The sequence below is a fragment of the Pelophylax lessonae genome, assembly GCF_965119305.1.
Source record: "Pelophylax lessonae genome assembly, chromosome: 3".
Taxonomy (NCBI): Eukaryota; Metazoa; Chordata; class Amphibia; order Anura; family Ranidae; genus Pelophylax; species Pelophylax lessonae.
This window is the reverse complement of record NC_138770.1, coordinates 533854450-533873935: the sequence shown is the minus strand read 5'-3', so window position 1 is coordinate 533873935 and position 19486 is coordinate 533854450. Positions and strand designations below refer to the sequence as shown.

Here is a 19486-nt window from a genome sequence, read left to right as displayed (position 1 = left end):
GCGCCTTTCTTACACTACTTTCACAATGCTGAAGCAGCATTGTGTGCTGCAGCAGGGTGTTGATGTTGGCAACACCCTAAACGCAGTAATCACAAGATGAAAAGAAAGGGGGGGGGGGAAGCCCCCTTGGTTTTGAGTTTAAAAAAAAAAAAGCCAGCAAAACACCTTTTTAAAATGTATAGTTTTAAAAAAAAAAAAAAAATTTAAAAGGCAACGTTGCCTAATTTGCAACTTATCTGCTTTGTGTATGTGTGTTTTTTTTTTTTTTTTTTCTCTCTATCCAAAAGAAAGATTACTGTCAACTTTACATTGTACTAATAAATCTTTGAAGTTTTAGGATTGTATTCCTTGACTTTAGTTTCACTGTTTTGGAAGCTGTGGTTTGCTTCTTCTCAGTTTGGTCGATTGTTGGCCTATCTGGTTTCCATACATACTTGATCAGTTCTAATCAAACTACTAATGAAGATGTAAGTCAATTTTTTTAATATGGCTTAGCAATGATTGACGCTTTCTGATCATTTATCTGCATATACATCAAATGTCTCATGTATTATACAAAGTTTGAAAAGAATGCTAGTTTTCTAGTTATTTTTTTTCCTTAAAGGATAAATTCACCTTTTGTGAACATTACATGCTTTCCGCAGCCAATCTCCTGGCAGAGTCTGCCCTGTGTGAAAGAACGTAAAATGCATATTTTAATACATTTTTTTTCTTTTTTTTTTTTCTCCATTTTATTTAACGTCCCTAAATTCCGCTATCCTGAAAAATATTATGAAGTGTAAAATTTATGGGTGTGGTTTTAAATCAGTTTTTGTGCATTTTGTAGCTGGAAAAGGAAGGGGGGGGGGGGGAATTCTCTCACACATACTATGCATACTGCATACACATAGACTATAGCCAGGACCAGCTATGAATATTTGCACCACCTTTTCTGGGTATGGGGGCCGCTGATCCAGTGATCCGGCTTTGCAGTTGTGCTTGACAGTCTGCTGACGACGTTAGTCTTCAGGATCCTGAAACATCCTAGGAAGTGTTCACATTATGCAGGCAGTAACAGGGACACCTGAATACCCATCCAGGAAGAAAACATACGAGAAGCTGAAAGTACTACAAGACTGTGATTTCAGGCAAATTAAATAGTGTTAATAGTTTGATCAATAAACAAAATGGAAAGTAAATGAACAGAAGAGAAATCCAAATCAAATCAATATTTGCTCTGACCACCCTTTGCCGTCAAAACAGCATACATTTTTTTTAGGTACACTTGCACACAATTTTTGGAGGAACTCTGTATGTAGGTTGTTCCAAACAGCTTGGGAAACTACCCACAGATCTTCTGTGAATGTAGGCTGCCTCCTATCCGGTCTCTTCATGTTATCCCAGACAGACTAGATATTGAGCTCAGGGCTCTCTGGGGGTCGAACAATCACTTTCAGGACTCCTTCTTTACACTAAAGCTAGTTCTTAATGACATTGGCTGAATGTTTGGGGCCAAGGTCCTGCTGCAGAATAAATTTGGGGTCAATCGCACTCCTCCCTGATGGTATGGCATGATGGCTAAATATCTGCCTCTATTTCTCCGCATTGAAGACACCATTGATCCTGACCAAAACCTCCTTTCATCTGCTGCATTAAGTTTCCTTGGCTGACCACTGCATCTATGGTCCTTCGAAGCGGCCCGTTTTATTTCTACTTCTTCAAAATGGCTTGAATAGCACTTCTTGAAACTCCAGTCTGCTTTAAAATCTTTGCCTGGGGGAGACCTTGCTGATGCAGTATAACTATCTTGTCTTGTTGCTGTGCTCAGTCTTGCCATGGCTTATTACCTGTGACATGAAACTGTCTTCCACATACCTCGCCAGTGGCAGAGTTTGACTGTGCAAGTGTAATATTGGATGCTGGTAGGGTAGTCATAACGAATACTGATTTAATTTAGATTTTCTTCTGTTGACTCAATTTGCAGTTTGTAAATATAAACAATTAAAATTGTTTTTTTTTAAACATTACAGCATTTCTTCACACCTGCCTAAAACTTTTGTACTGTATATACGACAGATAAATTAGGTATTGACCACGTCACTATTTTTCTAGGTAAATACCTTTCTAAATGTGCTATTGACATGAAATTTTCACCTCATGCTGGTAAAAACCCATGCAATCCATACATACAAAGAAACCAAAACTGGAGCCCTGGGCTGTGGAGGGCGCTGTCCAGGCATGTGGATGGATCCCAACTTCATTGTCGCGATTTTGCCAAGCCTGGACTGGCTCTGTGACGTCAGCCAACAACAGAAATGGGTCTGTGGAGTGGTGGGTCGGGAGTGGCTGGCTCAGGCTCTCAGCAGCTAGCTGAGAAGCTGAGCCTAGTGCCAGTCCATGCTCCTGGGAGGATCTCGACGATATGGTCATGATCTTTCCCCAGCCTGAACTTGCTCTGTGATGTCAGCCAACAGTGGTCGACAGCCAACAGCAGGTTTTAGCCTGAGCACAGATCACAGGAGTGCAGAACGAACTGCACTCCTGTGACCTACAGGAGTACAGCCAAACAAGCTTTTGGCTGTACTTCTCTAAGTTATGTGTAATAAAATGGAATGACACAGGGATAAATTATTGAACGTGCTAACTGAAATTTGTTTAATTACTTCGCAATAATCCTTTGTTGGTATTGACAGCTTCAAGAGGCCTCCTGTACGGAGAAACTGTACGGAGAAACTAGTCGCATGCTTTGCTCGGGTGTAATTTTTGCCTATTCCTCCACACACACATTTAAAATCTTGAAGATTCCATGGGCCTCCTCTATGAATTCTGATCTTTAGTTCTTTCCATAGAATTTCTAAAGGATTCAAGTCAGGTGATTATCTGGGGCATTCTAGCAGCTTTATTTTCTTTAAAACCAATTGAGTTTCCTTAGCTTTGTGTTTGGTATCGTGTTGCTGAAATGTCCACCCTCGTTTCATCTTCATCATCCTGGTAGATGGCAGCAGATTTTTATCAAGAATCTCTTGGTACATTTTTCTCTTCATCCCTCAATGATATGAAGTTTGTCAGTACCATATGCTAAAAAAAGCCCTCACAACATGATGATCCCACCTCCAAACTTCACTGTTGGTATGGTGTTTTTGGGGTGATGTGCAGTGCCGTTTGACCTTCAAACATAGTGTGTATTATGGCATCCAAAGAGTTACAATTTGGTCTCATCTGACCAGACTAAATTCTCCCAGTATTTCACAGGCTTGTCTAAATGTTGCTCAGCAAACTAATTGAGCTTCAACATACTTTTTCTTCAGCAATGGAGTCTTGCATGGTGAGCGTGCATACAGGCCATGGTGGTTGAGTGCATTACTTAATATTTAATTTCAAACAATTGTACCTGCTAATGCCAGGTTTTTCTGAAGCTCTCCACAACTGGTCCTTGGCTCTTGGGACAACGATAATCACTCCTCTGTCATAAATCTTGTGATGAACACCTGGTTGTGGCCAGTTTATGGTAAAATGATGTTCCACTTCTGGATTATGGCCCTAACAGTGCTCACTGGAACACTCGTAGGTTTAGAAATCCTTTTGTAACCAATGCCATCAGTATATTGTGCAACAAAATGGTTGCGAAGGTCTTGAGTGCTCTTGCTTTTACTCATCATGAGATGTTTCTTGTGTGACATCTTGGTAATGACTCCTTTTTTTATAGGCCGTCAGTTGAGATTGAACCAGCTGGCTTTTTTTTTTTTTCTTCCAATTTTTTATTTTTTTATAGACCTACATCTGGCGACAAAACACAACAGACAAACAAGAACAAAAAAAACAGAAAATTATTGTACAGCTGCACCCTGTTACATCATAAAGAAATTAAGACTCTAGGTAACATATTAACATGGGAAAGCTGTACAAGCATTCAATTACAAAGATTGACAATTAAGTCAATTGTCGATCTTGTGTGTCAGCGAGACCATGAGTGTTTTTACTGACTCATAAGACTTGTACAAAACTGGCTAAGCTAATGAATATTCATTACTGCTGTTTTTTGTCCCTCACTCAGCCGGTTAGCACTGCAGTATTCTATAGGACACTAAAGAAAAGGGGGGTTAAACCAGGAACTAATAACCAGGGCTCCCAAATTTTGTAAAATGTATTAGCTGTGCCTCTATTTTGATACTTGTTCCTTTTTAATAAAGCATCTTTACCTTGAAGTTGCCATTCCTCCATATGGGGGCCCAGGGGACAGCCACTTCAATGCAGTTGTTTTGCGCGCTTTAAATAACCGCTTAATAGGTGTTTTCATGTCAGGTGCAAATATTTCTTCATCTAGATAACCTCAAGAGGCAAATCTTAGGGTTTAGGTCTCTATGGGTTTGATAGGCATGGTTAATGGTATTCACCAAGTTGCGCCAGTACCTAAACAGTTTAGGGCATTTCCATAACGTGGAGTAAGTTCGCAGGAAATCCCAAACACCGTGGACATTCAGATGAGTCTTGTCCGTTCCATTGAAACAGCTTAAGTGGGGTTCTATATGGATGATAAATTATTGTAATAAAAGTTGCTGCGTCAATACTGATACAGAAGGCACCTGCTCCAAAATATTCTGCCAAACCTTATCAGATATATCTCCTAGGTCTTTCTCCCAAGCTCTTCTACCTGAACAAGTAACCGACTGCTAATATTGTCCCATTAAGTAACTCTAAATGAAATATATAAGGCCCTTTTTATCAAAAGACCTTGCGATAGAATCTATAAGTGGCATGGGGTGTACCTCCAGTGTAACATGTTTAAATTGAGCCTGAAGGGCGTGTCGCAATTGTAGATATTGAAAAAACTTTACGAGATGGCAGTGGGTAAGATGCTTGCAAATCCTGGAATGTTCGGAGTATGCCGCTGGGAAACATATTGGATCCCCGATATATGCAGTATTCAAACCCCTCTAACTTGCGTATTTCCTCATAATTGTAATTCCACCAAAGCGGTGTATATGCCGATATTCCCGTATACTGCAAGATTCGTCTACTTTCCTGCCATACCTTATGCATAAGTAACCGGGTAGGGCTACTAGAGGCAAGTGCAAAAGAACCTGACTCCAGTTGAACATCTGCCTAGCAATACCGACTGTACAGGTCTGACCCCCCCCCATCCAGCAAATTGCTGAAGTTGGGCTGCTGGAAAATAGTCTTACATGAGGCACTAGGGTATTGGCCTTTCCCCTAAAAGTATGCAGAATAAGGAATCTATTTTTTTAAACCACGTAAGGGGTATCCACACTGGTGAATTGTGGAAAACCTAAAGTAATTGAGGAGCCCAAATAATTTTTAATAAATTTGCCCGGCCTGCCACCGATAGGGCAATTTGTTCCATAGTTGGCTTTTAGTCTTGAACATCCCCAAGGAACAACAAAGTGTTGTCTGCAGATAGTGATATTTTTTCTTCCGTGTCTCCCCTTCGGAACCCTCTGATGGTATCACTGTGCCTAATTGTTATTGCCAGAGGTTCAAAAGCAAAGCAAATAGTAGAGGGGATAAAGGGCACCCCTGCCTAGTGCTTCTAAAAATGGAGGAAAACTCTGATGCTGATCCATTCATTTGCATACAAGCTTGCGGAGCAGAATAGAGGAGTTTAATCCACCTTATAAATCTATTGCGTCCACGCGGTGCTGTCGAAAGCTTTGGCAGCGTCAAGAGGCAAAATAACCCTGCTGCCTTTGTTATCTGAAGTCAGTTGTAAGTCGAGGAAAAGTCTCAAGTTCACTGCCGTGGACTTAGCTGGAATGAAGCCAGATTGATCGGAATTTAATCGTTTCTGCATAACATTGCTTAGTCTGGTGGCCAGGACTCTAGCTAAAAGCTTAACATCCAAATTCAATAATGAAATTGGACGATAAGACGCCAGGTGCAAATGCTCTTTACCAGGCTTGGGCAAAACCATTATGCAGGTATCATTCATGGATTATGGGAGTTTAAAGGAAGTGAACGGCTGATTTAGATTCTTCAACAACTTTGGTAGTAGGATGTTGCATAGTTACATAGTAGTTGGGGTTGAATAAAGACAATAGTCCATCTAGTTCAACCTGTGTAGGCGCGCCTGGCTGTAATCATCTCTCATACCCCTTAATGTTCTAATCCTTGTCCCCATAGTTCTTGTATATCTCTGGTGGTTATCCATCGTTACCTGGGGCTTTGCCATTGGAGGAGTCTGATACTGCCTGAATTAATTAATCTAGTGTTAAGGGGGCATTAAGACTTTACAATCACTAGGCGAAAGGGTTGGTACATTCAGTGGGGCTAGAAATTACCTAAATTGGGCCATCTGATAGTCCACCTTGCTCCGATACAGTTCTTCATAGAAGGAATGTAATATTGTCTGCCTGTTTGAGAGAACACTCCTGCAGGTGTGAGGATAAATGAAATAAAGTTTGTTTGCAATTGGGAATTAAAAATAACCGCTAGCATATGTCCAGTTCTTTCTCCTCATTAAAAACATTTACACCTGGTGAAAAACTGCTCGGTCAGCTTTATCCAAAGCCGTTCTTTTATATAATAGCTGCACATCCTTCCATATAGAGCTGTTAGGAGTGGGGTTCTGAACATATTGAGATTCTTTTTGTTGTACTTCTGCCGCAAGGAGAGTCTCCCACCCCACATCGGACCTCTTGTATGCACTAAAAGCCTGTATCCGCAATGGAACCAGCTGATTTTAATTTGCACTTACAAGGGTCAGAATTGCTTTCTAATTACTGATAGATTTCAGCTGATGTCATGCCTATCCATGCCTTTTTGCACCTCCTTTTCTTAGTGTGTGCAATACTTTTCCCCTGTCATTCCATTTTATTACACAGAACCTAACTTCTAAACTGATTTGTTTTGGTTTCTTTGTATGTGTTAATTGCATGGGTTGTTACCGATATGTGGTAAAAATGTAATGTCAGTAGCACCTTTAGAAATATATTTACCTAGAAAAATTGTGACGTGTTCATTACTTATTTTACCCGCTGTATTTGGCAAGCCGTTGCAGTTTGAAAAGTTTATTTTCTTACTACTTATGTTTTTTTTTGTTTAAGTTTATAATTCTTGTGTAAAAAAAAAAAAAAAAACATACAGTATATTTTTTTTCATGCAGGGGCCTACATTTATTTAAATATATAATGGGGAAAAAATGGGTACAAAAGCTGTTGCCCTTGGTAACAAACTGGTAGAGTTGATACAGAGTGACTTCAGATTTCAGCATTTATATTCTAGTAAAAACAAAATGATTTATCCATTTTTTTTTTTTTTAATATCTATAGATAGTCTTCATAGTCATTATCTTGCATTAGTTGCACATACAATGCCTTAAAGTATTCATACCATTGAAATTTTCCACATTTTGTCATGTCGCAACCAAAAACTTAAATTAATTTTATATGGCCGACCAACACAAAGTGGCACATAATTGTGAAGTAGAAGTAAAATGATAAATGGTTTTCAAAATTTTTTACACATATCTGAAAAGTGTGGCGTGCATTTGAATTCAGCCTCCCTAAATCAATAGTTTGTAGAATCGCCTTTCGCTGCAAATGCAGCTCAAGTCCTTTTAGGTATGTCTCTACCAGCTTAGCACATCTAGAGAGTGACATTTTTGCCCATTCTTCTTTGCAAAATAGCTTAAAGAGGTTGTAAACCCAAATGTTTTTATTTTTTTTTCAACCTGAAAGAGAAACCCATAATGAGCTAGTATGCATCGCATACTAGCTCATTATGAAATACTTACCTTAGAACGAGCCCCCACCGTGCCGCCCGCTTACCTCTATGATGGGCGACATGTTCAGTCGCCCGTCTTCCGGGATCGCGGCATCCGGCCATCTGATTGGCCGGAACCGCGGTGACGCCACTCCCGCGCACGGGAGCCGACAGTCACGGCACGGGGCTCTGAAGGAACGGCACCAGCGGCCGTTCCTTCAGAGCGCATGCGCCAGTGATGTCACTGGCTGCATGTAAGGTAAATATCTCCTAAACGGTACATGTTTAGGAGATATCTATGGCGCTTTTCCACTGCATGGAACCGAACGGTTCGGCTCGCTTTTGTGCTTTTCCATTGCTGGTACCGCATGGTACGGTATAGGAACGGTACGGCGGCGCTTTTCCACTGCATGGAACCGAACAGTACAGCTCTCTAAAACAGTACCACCTTGATTGTGGTTCCAAGAGGTACCATACCCGGTACCATTTCCCACAATCCTTTGCATGCAGTCACTACTAGCCACTGATTGGTCAAAGAATCGTTGTTATCCCACCCACTTAACTTTAGTACTACTTTAGTGGAAAAGCAAACCATACCAAATCGTACCGAACCATTCCAAAACCGTACCATGCGGTACCAGCAGTGGAAAAGCAAACCGGGCCAAGCAGGGCCGAGTAGAGCTGAGCCGGTACTTGCAGTGGAAAAGTGCCATTGCATTACCTATAGGTAAGCCTTATCCTAGGCTTACCTATAGGTACAACTTGCAGAGGAGGGTTTACTTCCTCTTTAAGCTCTGTCAGATTGGAAAGAGTGTCTGTGAACAGCAATTTTCAAGTCTTGCCACAGATTCTCAATTGGATTTAGGTCTGGAGTTTGGCTGGGCCATTATAACACATGAATATACTTTGATCTAAACCTATCCATTGTAGCTCTGGCTGTATGTTTAGGGTCGTTGTCCTGCTGGAAGGTGAAGCTCCTCCCTGATCAAGTTTTTTTTTTGCAGACTCTAACAGTTTTTCTTCTTAGATTGCCCTGTATTCGGCTCTATCCATCTTCCCATCAACTCTGACCAGCTTTCCTGTCCCTGCTGAAAAAGGCATCCCCACAACATGATGCTGCCACCCCATGTTTCAGGGTGATGATGGTGTGTTCAGGGTGATGTGCAGAGTTAGTTTTGCGCCACACATAATTTTGCTTTTAGGCCTAAAAATTCAATTTTGGTCTCATCTGACCAGAGCACCTTCTTCCACATGTTTGCGTTGTCCCCCACATGGCTTCTTATGGCTTTCTTTTAACAATGGATTTCTTCTTGCCACACTTCCATAAAGACCAGATATGGGGAATGCACGACTAATAGTTGTCCTGTGGACAGATTCTCCCACCTGAGCTGTGGATCTCTGCAGCTCCTCCAGAGTAACCATGGGCCTCTTGGCTGCTTCACTGATTAATGCTCTCCTTGCCTAGCCTGTCAGTTTAGGTGGACTGCCATGTCTTGGTAGGTTTGCAGTTGTGCCATACACTTTCCATTTTCAGATGGATTGAACAGTGCTCCATGAGATGTTCAAAGCTTGGGATATTTTTTTGTAACCTAACCCTGCTGTAAACTTCTCCAACTTTATCCCTTACCTGTCTAGTGTGTTTCTTGGCCTTTATGATGCTCTTTGTTCACTAAGGTTCTCTAACAAACCTCAGGGCTTCACAGAACAGCCTTTTTTATACCGAGGTTAAATTACACACAGGTGGACTCTTTACTAATTAGGTGACTTTTGAAGGCAATTGGTTCCACTAGATTTTAGCTAGGGGTATCGGAGTAAAAGGGGGCTGAATATAAATGCACGCCACACTTTTCACATAGTTATTTGTAAAAAAAAACTTGAAAATCAGTTATTTTCCTTCCACTTCACAATTATGTGCCACTTTGTGTTGCTCTATCACATAAAATCCCAATAAAATCTGTTTACGTTTTACGTTTTTGGTTGTAACATGACAAAATGTGGAAAATTGCAAGGGTAATTTCAAGAATAATTTTTTCAAGGCACTGTACCAATCTTGCTATGAACATATAGCGGATAAATTTTAGGAGAGATCAGCAAGGGAAATTTAGTACAGGATTTCTTTATTTTTTTTTGTCAGAAGTTAGTAGAAATCAATAAAGTTCAATTATGCTGTGTAAAACCTAAGGAAGTAGTTTTCATAATGTGCATATCAATTTTCCTATTAATGTTTGGAGGAGTCATGTTTGCTTTGTTGTTACAGATTAAAGGTTCCTGGTCAAGTAAAAGGGGGAAGGAAAACTATAATCCATATAGCTATGGCAATGTTTTCACAAACTGCTGTGCCGCTGTTTGTGGACCATTGAATCCAAGGTAAACATTTGGAAAGGTTTCCTGATTTTAAATGAAGAGATGCCAGAAAATGGAATAACTTGTTGCAGTCCTAAAGAAAAGTTAAGATTGAAGTACGGTGTTGGGCTGATCCTTCAGTTCACAGCTATGTGCCGAAAAGTGTGTGTGTGTGTGTGTGTACTGATGATAAAAAAAAAACCTACATCAGCTATGAGAATATTGTCACAGTGTGTAAAGAGTAATCCAAAGAAGGATAGGATAACCACTTGGCACCCGTGCTATAGCTGAAAGACTGCTACAGCGCAGGCTTAACATGCCGGGAGGGCATGCATGGAAGTTCTCTCATTCTGGTGCTTGGGGCTCTGCTGATCACAGATTTGGGGGAAAGGGCCAATCACAGTGGTCCCTTTACCATGTGACCAGCTGTCAGCTGATCACAAAAGTAAACCAGAAGCTGGTTATTGTTTTTTTTTTTTTTTTTTTTTTTTTCCTTGCACTCAGCATGAAGAAAAAGCTGTTAACTGGCTTCTGTTAGAGGGACTTCAGTCCCCTTAGTGCCATCTATCAGTGCTGCCTATCAGGTGCCACCTATCAGTTCCACCCATCAGTGCAGTATATCAGTCGCACCTCATCAGTGAAGGAGAAAATTACCTGTTTGCAAAATTTTATAACAAAATTTGAGAAATGTTTGTGGTTTGTTTTTTTGTTGAGCAAAAGATAAAAAAAAACCCAGTGGTGATTAAATACCACCAAAAGAAAGCTCTATTTATGTGAAAAAATTATAAAAATTTCATATGGGTACAGTTTTGAGTGACAACGCAGTTGTCATTCAAAGTGTAAGCGCTGAAAAAGGGCCTGGTCAGGTTAAAAAAAAAAAAAAAGTGGCAGATGACTGTTCTCTCAAAAATAACCATGGGCCAGTTGGAGGATTTTGGTATGACTATGAGGGGCTTTCATCACATTTGATCGTATCTGTTTCATCTAATTTTTGATTCATTGGAATTACTTCATTGACTCACATTCATCTAGTCAGAAATGCAGATCACAGGCATGTCAAGACTTATTTTTGGTGTGGAGTAATTTCCTGATTGCGCAGATGTGTATTGAGCAATACAGTTCTTATGAAGTCTGAATTTTTTATTTTTTTTTTATTTTTTTAACATATGGGAGGGTGCAAATCTTTGCTTCAACTCTCTGAAATTAAAGTCAATCAGTTTGTTCTTACAGCCCAACTCTAGGGAAAAAAATAGTTCTTCCATGTAGTGTGGCTGTGACCACACCGCATGGGTTAACTGCACATTTTTGTCTAGTGCAGGTTCTCCAAACGTTCTAAGCACAGGGCCAGTTTACTGTCCTTTAGGCTTTAAGGGGCTCAGACTTTGGGCAGTGGGAGTAAATGATGCCTCATTCTTGGTTCTAGTGGGGGGGGAGTAATGTCTCATTGTTTGGTATTCAGGGGAGGAATAGTGCCTCATCATTGGTGTCAGTGGAAGGAAATGTGTCCTGTCATTTGGTGTCTGTGGGAGAAATGGTGCTCCGTCATTGGGGTCTGTGGTAGAAATGGTGCTTTGTCATTGTGGTCTGTGGGAGGAAGGGTGCTCCGTCATTGGGGTCTGTGGGAGGAAGGGTGCTCCGTCATTGGGGTCTGTGGGAGGAAGGGTGCTCCGTCATTGGGGTCTGTGGGAGGAAGGGTGCTCTGTCATTGGGGTCTGTGGGAGGAAGGGTGCCTCATCATTGGAGTCTGTGGGAGGAAATGTGCCTCGTCATTGGGGTCTGTGGGAGGAAGGGTGCCCCTTCATTGGAGGTCTGTGGGAGCAAGGGTGCCCCGTCATTGGGAGGTCTGTGGGAGCAAGGGTGCCCCGTCATTGGGGGGGTCTGTGGGAGCAAGGGTGCCCCGTCATTGGGGGGTCTGTGGGAGCAAGGGTGCCCCGTCATTGGGGGGTCTGTGGGAGCAAGGGTGCCCCGTCATTGGGGGGTCTGTGGGAGCAAGGGTGCCCCGCCATTGGGGGGGTCTGTGGGAGCAAGGGTGCCCCGCCATTGGGGGGGTCTGTGGGAGCAAGGGTGCCCCGCCATTGGGGGGGTCTGTGGGAGCAAGGGTGCCCCGTCATTGGGGGGTCTGTGGCAGCAAGGGTGCCCCGTCATTGGGGGGTCTGTGGCAGCAAGGGTGCCCCGTCATTGGGGGTCTGTGGCAGCAAGGGTGCTCCGTCATTGCGGACCGTGGGAGGAATGGTGCCCCGTCTTTGGGGACCGTGGGAGGAATGGTGCCCCGTCTTTGGGGACCGTGGGAGGAATGGTGCCCCGTCTTTGGGGACCGTCGGAGGAATGGAACCTCCGTCTTTGAGGTCTGTGGGTGGAATGGTGCCCCGTCATTGGCGTCCCTGGGAGGAACAGTGCCTCATTGGGTGTGGAGGAGGAAAGGTACCAGTAGATGGATGGAATGCTGCCCAAGGTCCAAATAAAAGCAAGCAAAGGGCCACATCCGGCCCACCAGTTTGGAGACCACTGGTCTAGAGGATTGGAGAACAGAGATATAGTTCCTTGATTTTCCCTGCACCCCCTGCAGTCTTGTGCAGTGGACTGTTCCTGACATCATCCTGAACATAGACCTAGTCTGGACAAGAGGACGTTGGGAACAGTGCACCAATGGATTGTGGGGCAAGTGTCGTTTGTGGGTGGAGCAGAGGATTGGGTGAGGATGCAGCTTTTTCCTCTTCCCTTGACATAACAAGCAGTTGACACATGCAAAGCGGCACAGCCGATGGGGAAAACATCCCCCCCCCCCTCCAAAGAGTTTAGCTTAGCCACTTCCCACAAACTCACGTAGTTCTACGTGCTCTGCAAGAAGTGGTTGTACCGAGGTGATGCCTGCAGCTAGAGGCATCATCCCGGTACCATTTTTTTTTTTTTAGAGCCGGCGGTCCGCTTTCAGGTGGTAACTCCGATGTGGCTCGAGAGTCCCTTACCCTAGCGAGCGGGAGGGGACGCCCCCTCCCGCCACCTTCCATGGCTCTGCCCAGGTCTCCCGTCTGCCAGCTAGTTTGGAGCCCCGAACTAAGCCAGATTCAGCTTTGATCTGGTCTCGGATGATGTAACCCGGAAGTGGCATTCATTAAGTAATGTCTGGGTGGGTTACTCGGCGGCTAAAGGCGCCGCATTTTAAAAAAAAAGTGACCGTATTCAAAAATGCAGTTTTTGGCATTTTGAATACATTGAAGTGCAGTGGAGGGGTCTAGGGTCTTTTAGACCCCAGACCCCTCCATAAAGAGTACCTGTCACTGCCTATAACTGTCACAAGGGATGTTTACATTGCTTGTGACAGCAATAAAAGTGATCAGATTTTTTATTTTTTAAACCTTTGCTAAAGCTCAAAAATTAAATAAAATAAATAGAGGAAAATTTTTTTTTTTTTTAATGTGCCCCTGTCGCCATGAGCTTGGCACGAAAGAAAAAGAATGTATACGGAAGTTGCGCCCGCAAATGAAAGCGCTGTTCAAACCACACATGTGAGGTATCGCCGCGATCGTCAGAGCGAGAGCAGTTAAAAAAAAAAAAAAGAGATACTCGTAACTTTAAACTGGTAACCGTTAAAAAAATTTTAAAGCGTCACCTATGGAGATTTTTATTGACTGTAGTTTGTTGCCATTCCGCGGGTGTGCGCAATTTTAAACCGTAACATGTTAGGTAGCTATTTACTCGGCATGACATCTTCTTTCACAATATAAAAAAACTAACTTTACTGTTTCGTTTTTCTTAAATGCAGTGAAATGTACTTTTTCACCAAAAAATGGTGTTTGAAAGACCGCTGCTCAAATACCACGTGACAAAAAATAATGCAACGACCGCCATTCTAGTCTCCAGAGTCTTTGCTAAAAAAATATATATATGTAATTTTCTAGCAAAAAATACAGATTTTAACTTGTAAACATGTCAGAAATGGGCTCGTCCAGAAGTGGTTAAAATACAATCTATTTAACTGAAAATGATCTGTCTTTGACTCGTTTCTTAGAAGAGACCCATGTACGCGAACATTACCTGATCTACAGTTTAAGGAAACATCTATTCTCAATATTGTACATTGTCTTTTGGCTCCTATACTGTGTAACCTAATTATTGAAATCTTAAACTTTGAATCTTATTACTTTGTTTTCCTTTTTTTTTTTTTTTCTGGCAAGCTTAATTGATCGCAGAGGAATTATAGAAGCTGATATGGCACAATCAGTCGCGCCATCAAATGGATTGACTATGTACGGTTCTACTCAGTCACAGAGCAGCATGGTAAGACTTCCACCCTATGATCTATGTAGTTATGTGATACAATAATACTGAAATGAATATGGACTTTCTGTGCCATTTGTGCTTTTTTTCCCTTGTAACCAGTTTTTGCTAGTGTGAGTCCAGTATAAATTGGAAACTTTTCTAAAAGGCAAAGTCATTCTCAAGTAGTGATGAGCTTAGGCATGGTCAGACCTGAGTCCTCCTGGGCTATCCCGTCGCAAAGCTGTCAAAGTCAACAACCAGTCATAGGCTGTGGAGGCATTCCCCACCCTGCAGCTGCATGTATGTAAGGGGTTTGTATGTGTGTTTGAGGGACAGCGATTGCCTTTCACCTATGATTGGCTGTCTGCTTTGACAACTTCACAACGGGATAGCTCAAGTGAGTTCAGATTTGTGTCCAAACCGTCCTGAGCACAGTGCTGTTCTCAAGTGCCTTTAGCACCACAAAATAAGCCCTATATAGCCATTGCTATTAAGAATTGGAGTCAGGAGGCCAATAAATGTTTACGTTAATATTTACATCTCATTCAGTTTAAAGTTGAGCATCAAGAACACTTAAAACTAATTTCATACTTCCATTTCATATCTAGAATTTGTGTAGACAAAGCATAGTAATATATGTATGGACTTATAAAATGACATTCATATTTTACTTACTGCATGTCCTGTGCATGGATAACACTGGATCATTTTAACCTAAAACTCAGGTTTAAAAAAAAATTAACATTTTACTGAAGTATGTATTCCTAACTCAAAAAAGGACTTTCTATTGCTTTAGCCTCCTCCAAATCTCCAAATTCCTCTTTTTTTACTTTTTTCTGCTGTGATCTAACTTCTGTTAAAGGATGTCTACATTCCATGGTCCCAATGCATGTAGGAATGTAGCTACCTTCACTTGTTTGCTCCTAAGATGGACTATGGAATTTGTAGTATTCCTAGAGCAGTGCACATGACCACAACGAACATGCACTGCTCGTTCGAAACAGAAGTGAAAGAGAAAAGGAGTGATTTGGGAGCTCAGAGGACATTGCAAGGAGGAAGAAAAACATAGTAAGACATTTCATTACAAAATTACAGGGCCATGAAGTAGTGGATGTGTGTGGTTTATTTTTGGAGAATGAGGATATTTAGTGTCACTTTAATTTAAAAGTGGTCCCCACAAAGCTTTGCTGTTGAAAGCAATATATGAAACCCTTGTTTTGAGATTTGTTGAAGCCGTCTCTTCAAACCTAATATCTTTATTTTATACTGTTAATGTTAAAGTTGGATGATATGGAACTTTTTAAGAATCTTTTTAAGTAAAATATAACAAAATCTCCTATATACAAACAAGAGCTGCACATAATCCTATTTTATATGGTTCTTCAGATAATGTTGAATTCTGAATATGATTCTGTAACATTATATAATTAAAATTTACTATACTATTTTTATATAATATACACTGACCAGCTATAACTTTGACCACCCACCTAATGAGTAGGTCCCCCTTTTGCTGCCAAAACAGCCATGACCAGTCGAGGCATGGACTTTACTGGACCTATCAAAGCATGGGCGCCACTAGACCTTCAGGAGGTATGCTATGGTATCTGGCACCAAGCCGTCGGTAACACGTCCTTTTAGGACCTGTAAGTTGCAAAGTGGGGCCTCCATGGTTCAGACTTGTTTTTCCAGCACACTACATTGATGCATGATTGGATTGAGATCGGGAGAATTTGGTGGCCTTAACACCGCAAACTCATTGTGTTTCTCAAACCATTCTTGAACCTTCTTTGCAGTGTGCCAGGGTACATTATCCCGCTGAAAGAGGCCACTGTCAGGGAATGCGGTTTCCATAAACGGGTGTACTTGGTCAGCAACAAGGTTTATGTAGGCGGGTATGTAACAACGTATTATCCACATAAATGGCACGACCCAAGGTTTCCCAGCAGAACATTACTTAAAAAAAGCATTACAATCACATTGCCTCTGCCAGCTTGCCTTCTTCCCATACTGCATCCTGGTGCCATCTCTTACCCCAGGTAAACAACGCACACGCACTCGGCCATCCACATGATGTGTAAAGGATCATGTGATTTATCAACCAGGCCACCCTTTTTCATTGCTCCATGGTTCAGTTTTGATGTTTACATTCCCATGGTGGGCACTTTTGGCTGTGGATATACAGGTCAGCATAGGCACCCAGACTGATTTGTGGCTACTCAGCCTCATACACAACAAACTGTGATACCCATTGTTTCTGTTTTGAACTTAAGCAACAAGATGTTTACCTGCTGCCTAATATTTTCCACCATCTTTAAGATGCCATTGTAATGAGATAATCCATGTTGTTCATGTAACCTCTCAGTGGTCCTAAAAGTTATGGCTGATCATTGTATGTTTTGGGAGCTCTGTAAGGTTTAGAGTGGGAACTGCATGAAACGCTAACCTGTCTGCTTTATCCTAAATTTTTATTTCTGATCATGGTTACTTTTATATGAGTAATTGATAAAGCTGTATAATGTTTTAAGAAGGTTAGGTGGCAGGCTGTATGAGCCTTTTTTGATTTTAATCTCTTGAAATAGTTTTTGCAAAGGCATTGGTTTCCACTTTTTTTTTTTTTTTTTTTTTTTAATGATTTAATACTGAGAGATCTGTATCCCATATATGGGGAGTCTTGCAGTATGTCAACACAAGTGCCAAAAAGGCAAGAGCAGTAAAATTTGTCACATTTAAAATAAATATAGTTCCCTTTTAGAGTTTAAATGCATATGAAATGCCACTCCATTGGAGAGGAATGTTTTTCTGAAGTCTGAGGAAAACCCAACACTTCTAGGAATGTCAATCTCCTGTTTGCCATTCTACAACCTTCCACTTCCAGGGTGTTTGGTGGTTAATCCTGTAATGATGTGGGGGTCAGCTAAGCAATATGGGGAAGGGGGACACAGGGTAAGAAGCTCCTAAAAGCGAAAGTAAACACATTGATTTAAGTTTATAAAAATTAGCATTCCCGGCATGGCGGGAATGTAACTGTCACATTGGTTGTGCTCTCAACCAAACTGTCAAACCATCCAATGGCTGGTGTCAACTAATCACATGTGCCACATGGCAGTTAGAGTAAACAGAGGCCAAGATGGCTGCTTCCTTGGCCGAAAACAATAGGAGGGTTTACTTCCACTTGAAGTGTTGGTTCCCGGTAGACCTTTGGAGGGCATTTCCTCCCTATATTGTAGCAGCATTTGGCATGGACAGCTATTGATTTGCACTTTTCTTTACATAGCTCTTCTTTATTTCAATTGTGAGATCAGCAACAGTCGTTTTAAAGGAAACATTTAATGATTTTGTATTCGGTAGATATGAAATATTCACACGCCTGAGAATGTTTCACCACTGGATGCCTTTCAAATTCGTGGCTTGCTTGTAAACAATTTTTCCCAAATCATGCCGTGACCAGCCAGGTCTAGCATGGCAAATCTTGATATCCTCTTGCACTTATACCAAGTATCTGTTACCCATAAAAATGTTCTATATCAAGCTACCTAGGTTTTATGGCACTTTTAGATTAAATTCAGTTGGTATGATTATGCTACTAAGTACGGTAAATGAAACCTTCTACGTTTGCCTTGCACCAATGAGCTTTGATTTGAAGGTTAATTGTAAGTGTTAACGACCCATGTTTTATCCATCTCCATCATTTTGAGTCAGTTTTTTTGATAACCAAGCATATGTCAGCTGATGGAAGCTCTGCATATATACATTATTGTAAGAATGTCTACTCAAGAGTCATCTTCTATTCAATCAGTGCAAGTTCTCCTTTGTAAATGGTAAAATGGTTGGAGCTTCATAGAATGCTGTTTAAAAATAAAATATGCATTAACGATTGATAAAGTTAATGCATTCTTAAAGCATTTGATTTTTATGTCTCCATCTGTGTATATATACATGACTGAATGCAGTGCAATCATTTCCCAGTCATTGATCTATCCTGGTTCCAGGGGAACCAGATTTACTAAATGGAGCACACAAGAAAGGCAGCAACCCATGGTTTTCAGTGAAAATGTTAAGGGAACATATAAACATTTTTAATATAGGTATACACTTAAATGCAGTTTTATCAGTTTGTGCTAATATTTGCTGCTTATTAGAGCTTTATATTCTTTATACATTTTTGTACTGTTCACTTGCCCCTTAGTTTTTGGCTTGCAGTACAGTGTGTGTTTCGGGGTTCTTTCTCTGCTTGATAGCCTTACCATCTGTTTAGACTTATGTTGTAACTTCCTACCTCTCAGTAGTCTTATGATTTTCATGGCCTAACATGCTTTAGGACTGAAGCATTAAGATTACCTTCCCTTAATTTACATTTTTACTGCTGTTCGTTCAAAATAAAGTGTTCGCCTTGTCTTCCAGATGATTTAAGACCGCTTACACTACTATAGAAAATTAGGCCGTTTTATTCTATACCTATTGTAGGTTTTGAGCTTCTTTTTAACTACATTATTGTTACGTAATTTAAAGAATCTCTCTGGCAGACTATTGAGCCAGCACATCAGAATGACACTGCACCCATGAGAGCCTATTAAACCAGCACCAGGGTGGCACTGTACCCTCACTCAATTGGAACCTAAAAATGTGTTTTTGTTAGGCAAACTGTGACAATGTCCTCATTCCAATGTGGCTGCCCTCTTCTTGCTCCCTTGGCCTCCCTTTACCATTAGCATTTCGTGAGCAGTAGGAAAGGGCAGGGACTGGCAGGCTACAGTGCAAATAGGATACCTCTGGTCACTGTTTAATAATGTACCTTTTGCTTTTGGGGTACTTTTGGGAGTATTGGGTGCAGGAACTTGAAGGTTCCTACAGCAGTATCCCAGTGTTGGTTCAGTAAGCTGTCAAGAGCCCACAGGTAATCTTAGGGTAAACTGGTTTCATTGGTTCCTTCCATCTCTTCCTTATTCTATAATGCGATAGTACCCTTCTCTCAAATGAACAAAAACTTGAAAGCATAATCCGATTCATTGATCTGGCCTATCATAGGGTAACCATCACATATATTTTTGCAGACATTTTTAGTATAAATCTTAAATCATTCTTTACAGGAAACTGGTATATTATTCATACACCTTGAGTTATAGGCTTGTACCTTTAGGTGATTGGACACTTGCAAGCTTTTGAGACTTGCCTCCTGGGGCCG

At 41.3% G+C, this 19486-nt stretch overlaps 1 protein-coding gene across 5 annotated transcripts in view; it reads left to right on the top strand.

Annotated features, from left to right (window-relative positions):
* The window catches only part of ZDHHC14 (zDHHC palmitoyltransferase 14), a 139232-nt gene that overhangs the window by 95264 nt on the left and 24482 nt on the right, over window positions 1-19486 (top strand). For all 5 annotated transcript variants that reach the window (XM_082249829.1, XM_082249828.1, XM_082249827.1 and 2 more), the window contains 3 exons: window positions 365-467; window positions 9956-10065; window positions 14217-14319. In XM_082249829.1, coding sequence (XP_082105955.1) covers window positions 365-467; window positions 9956-10065; window positions 14217-14319 — 316 coding nt within the window. The remainder of the gene's footprint in view (window positions 1-364; window positions 468-9955; window positions 10066-14216; window positions 14320-19486) is intronic.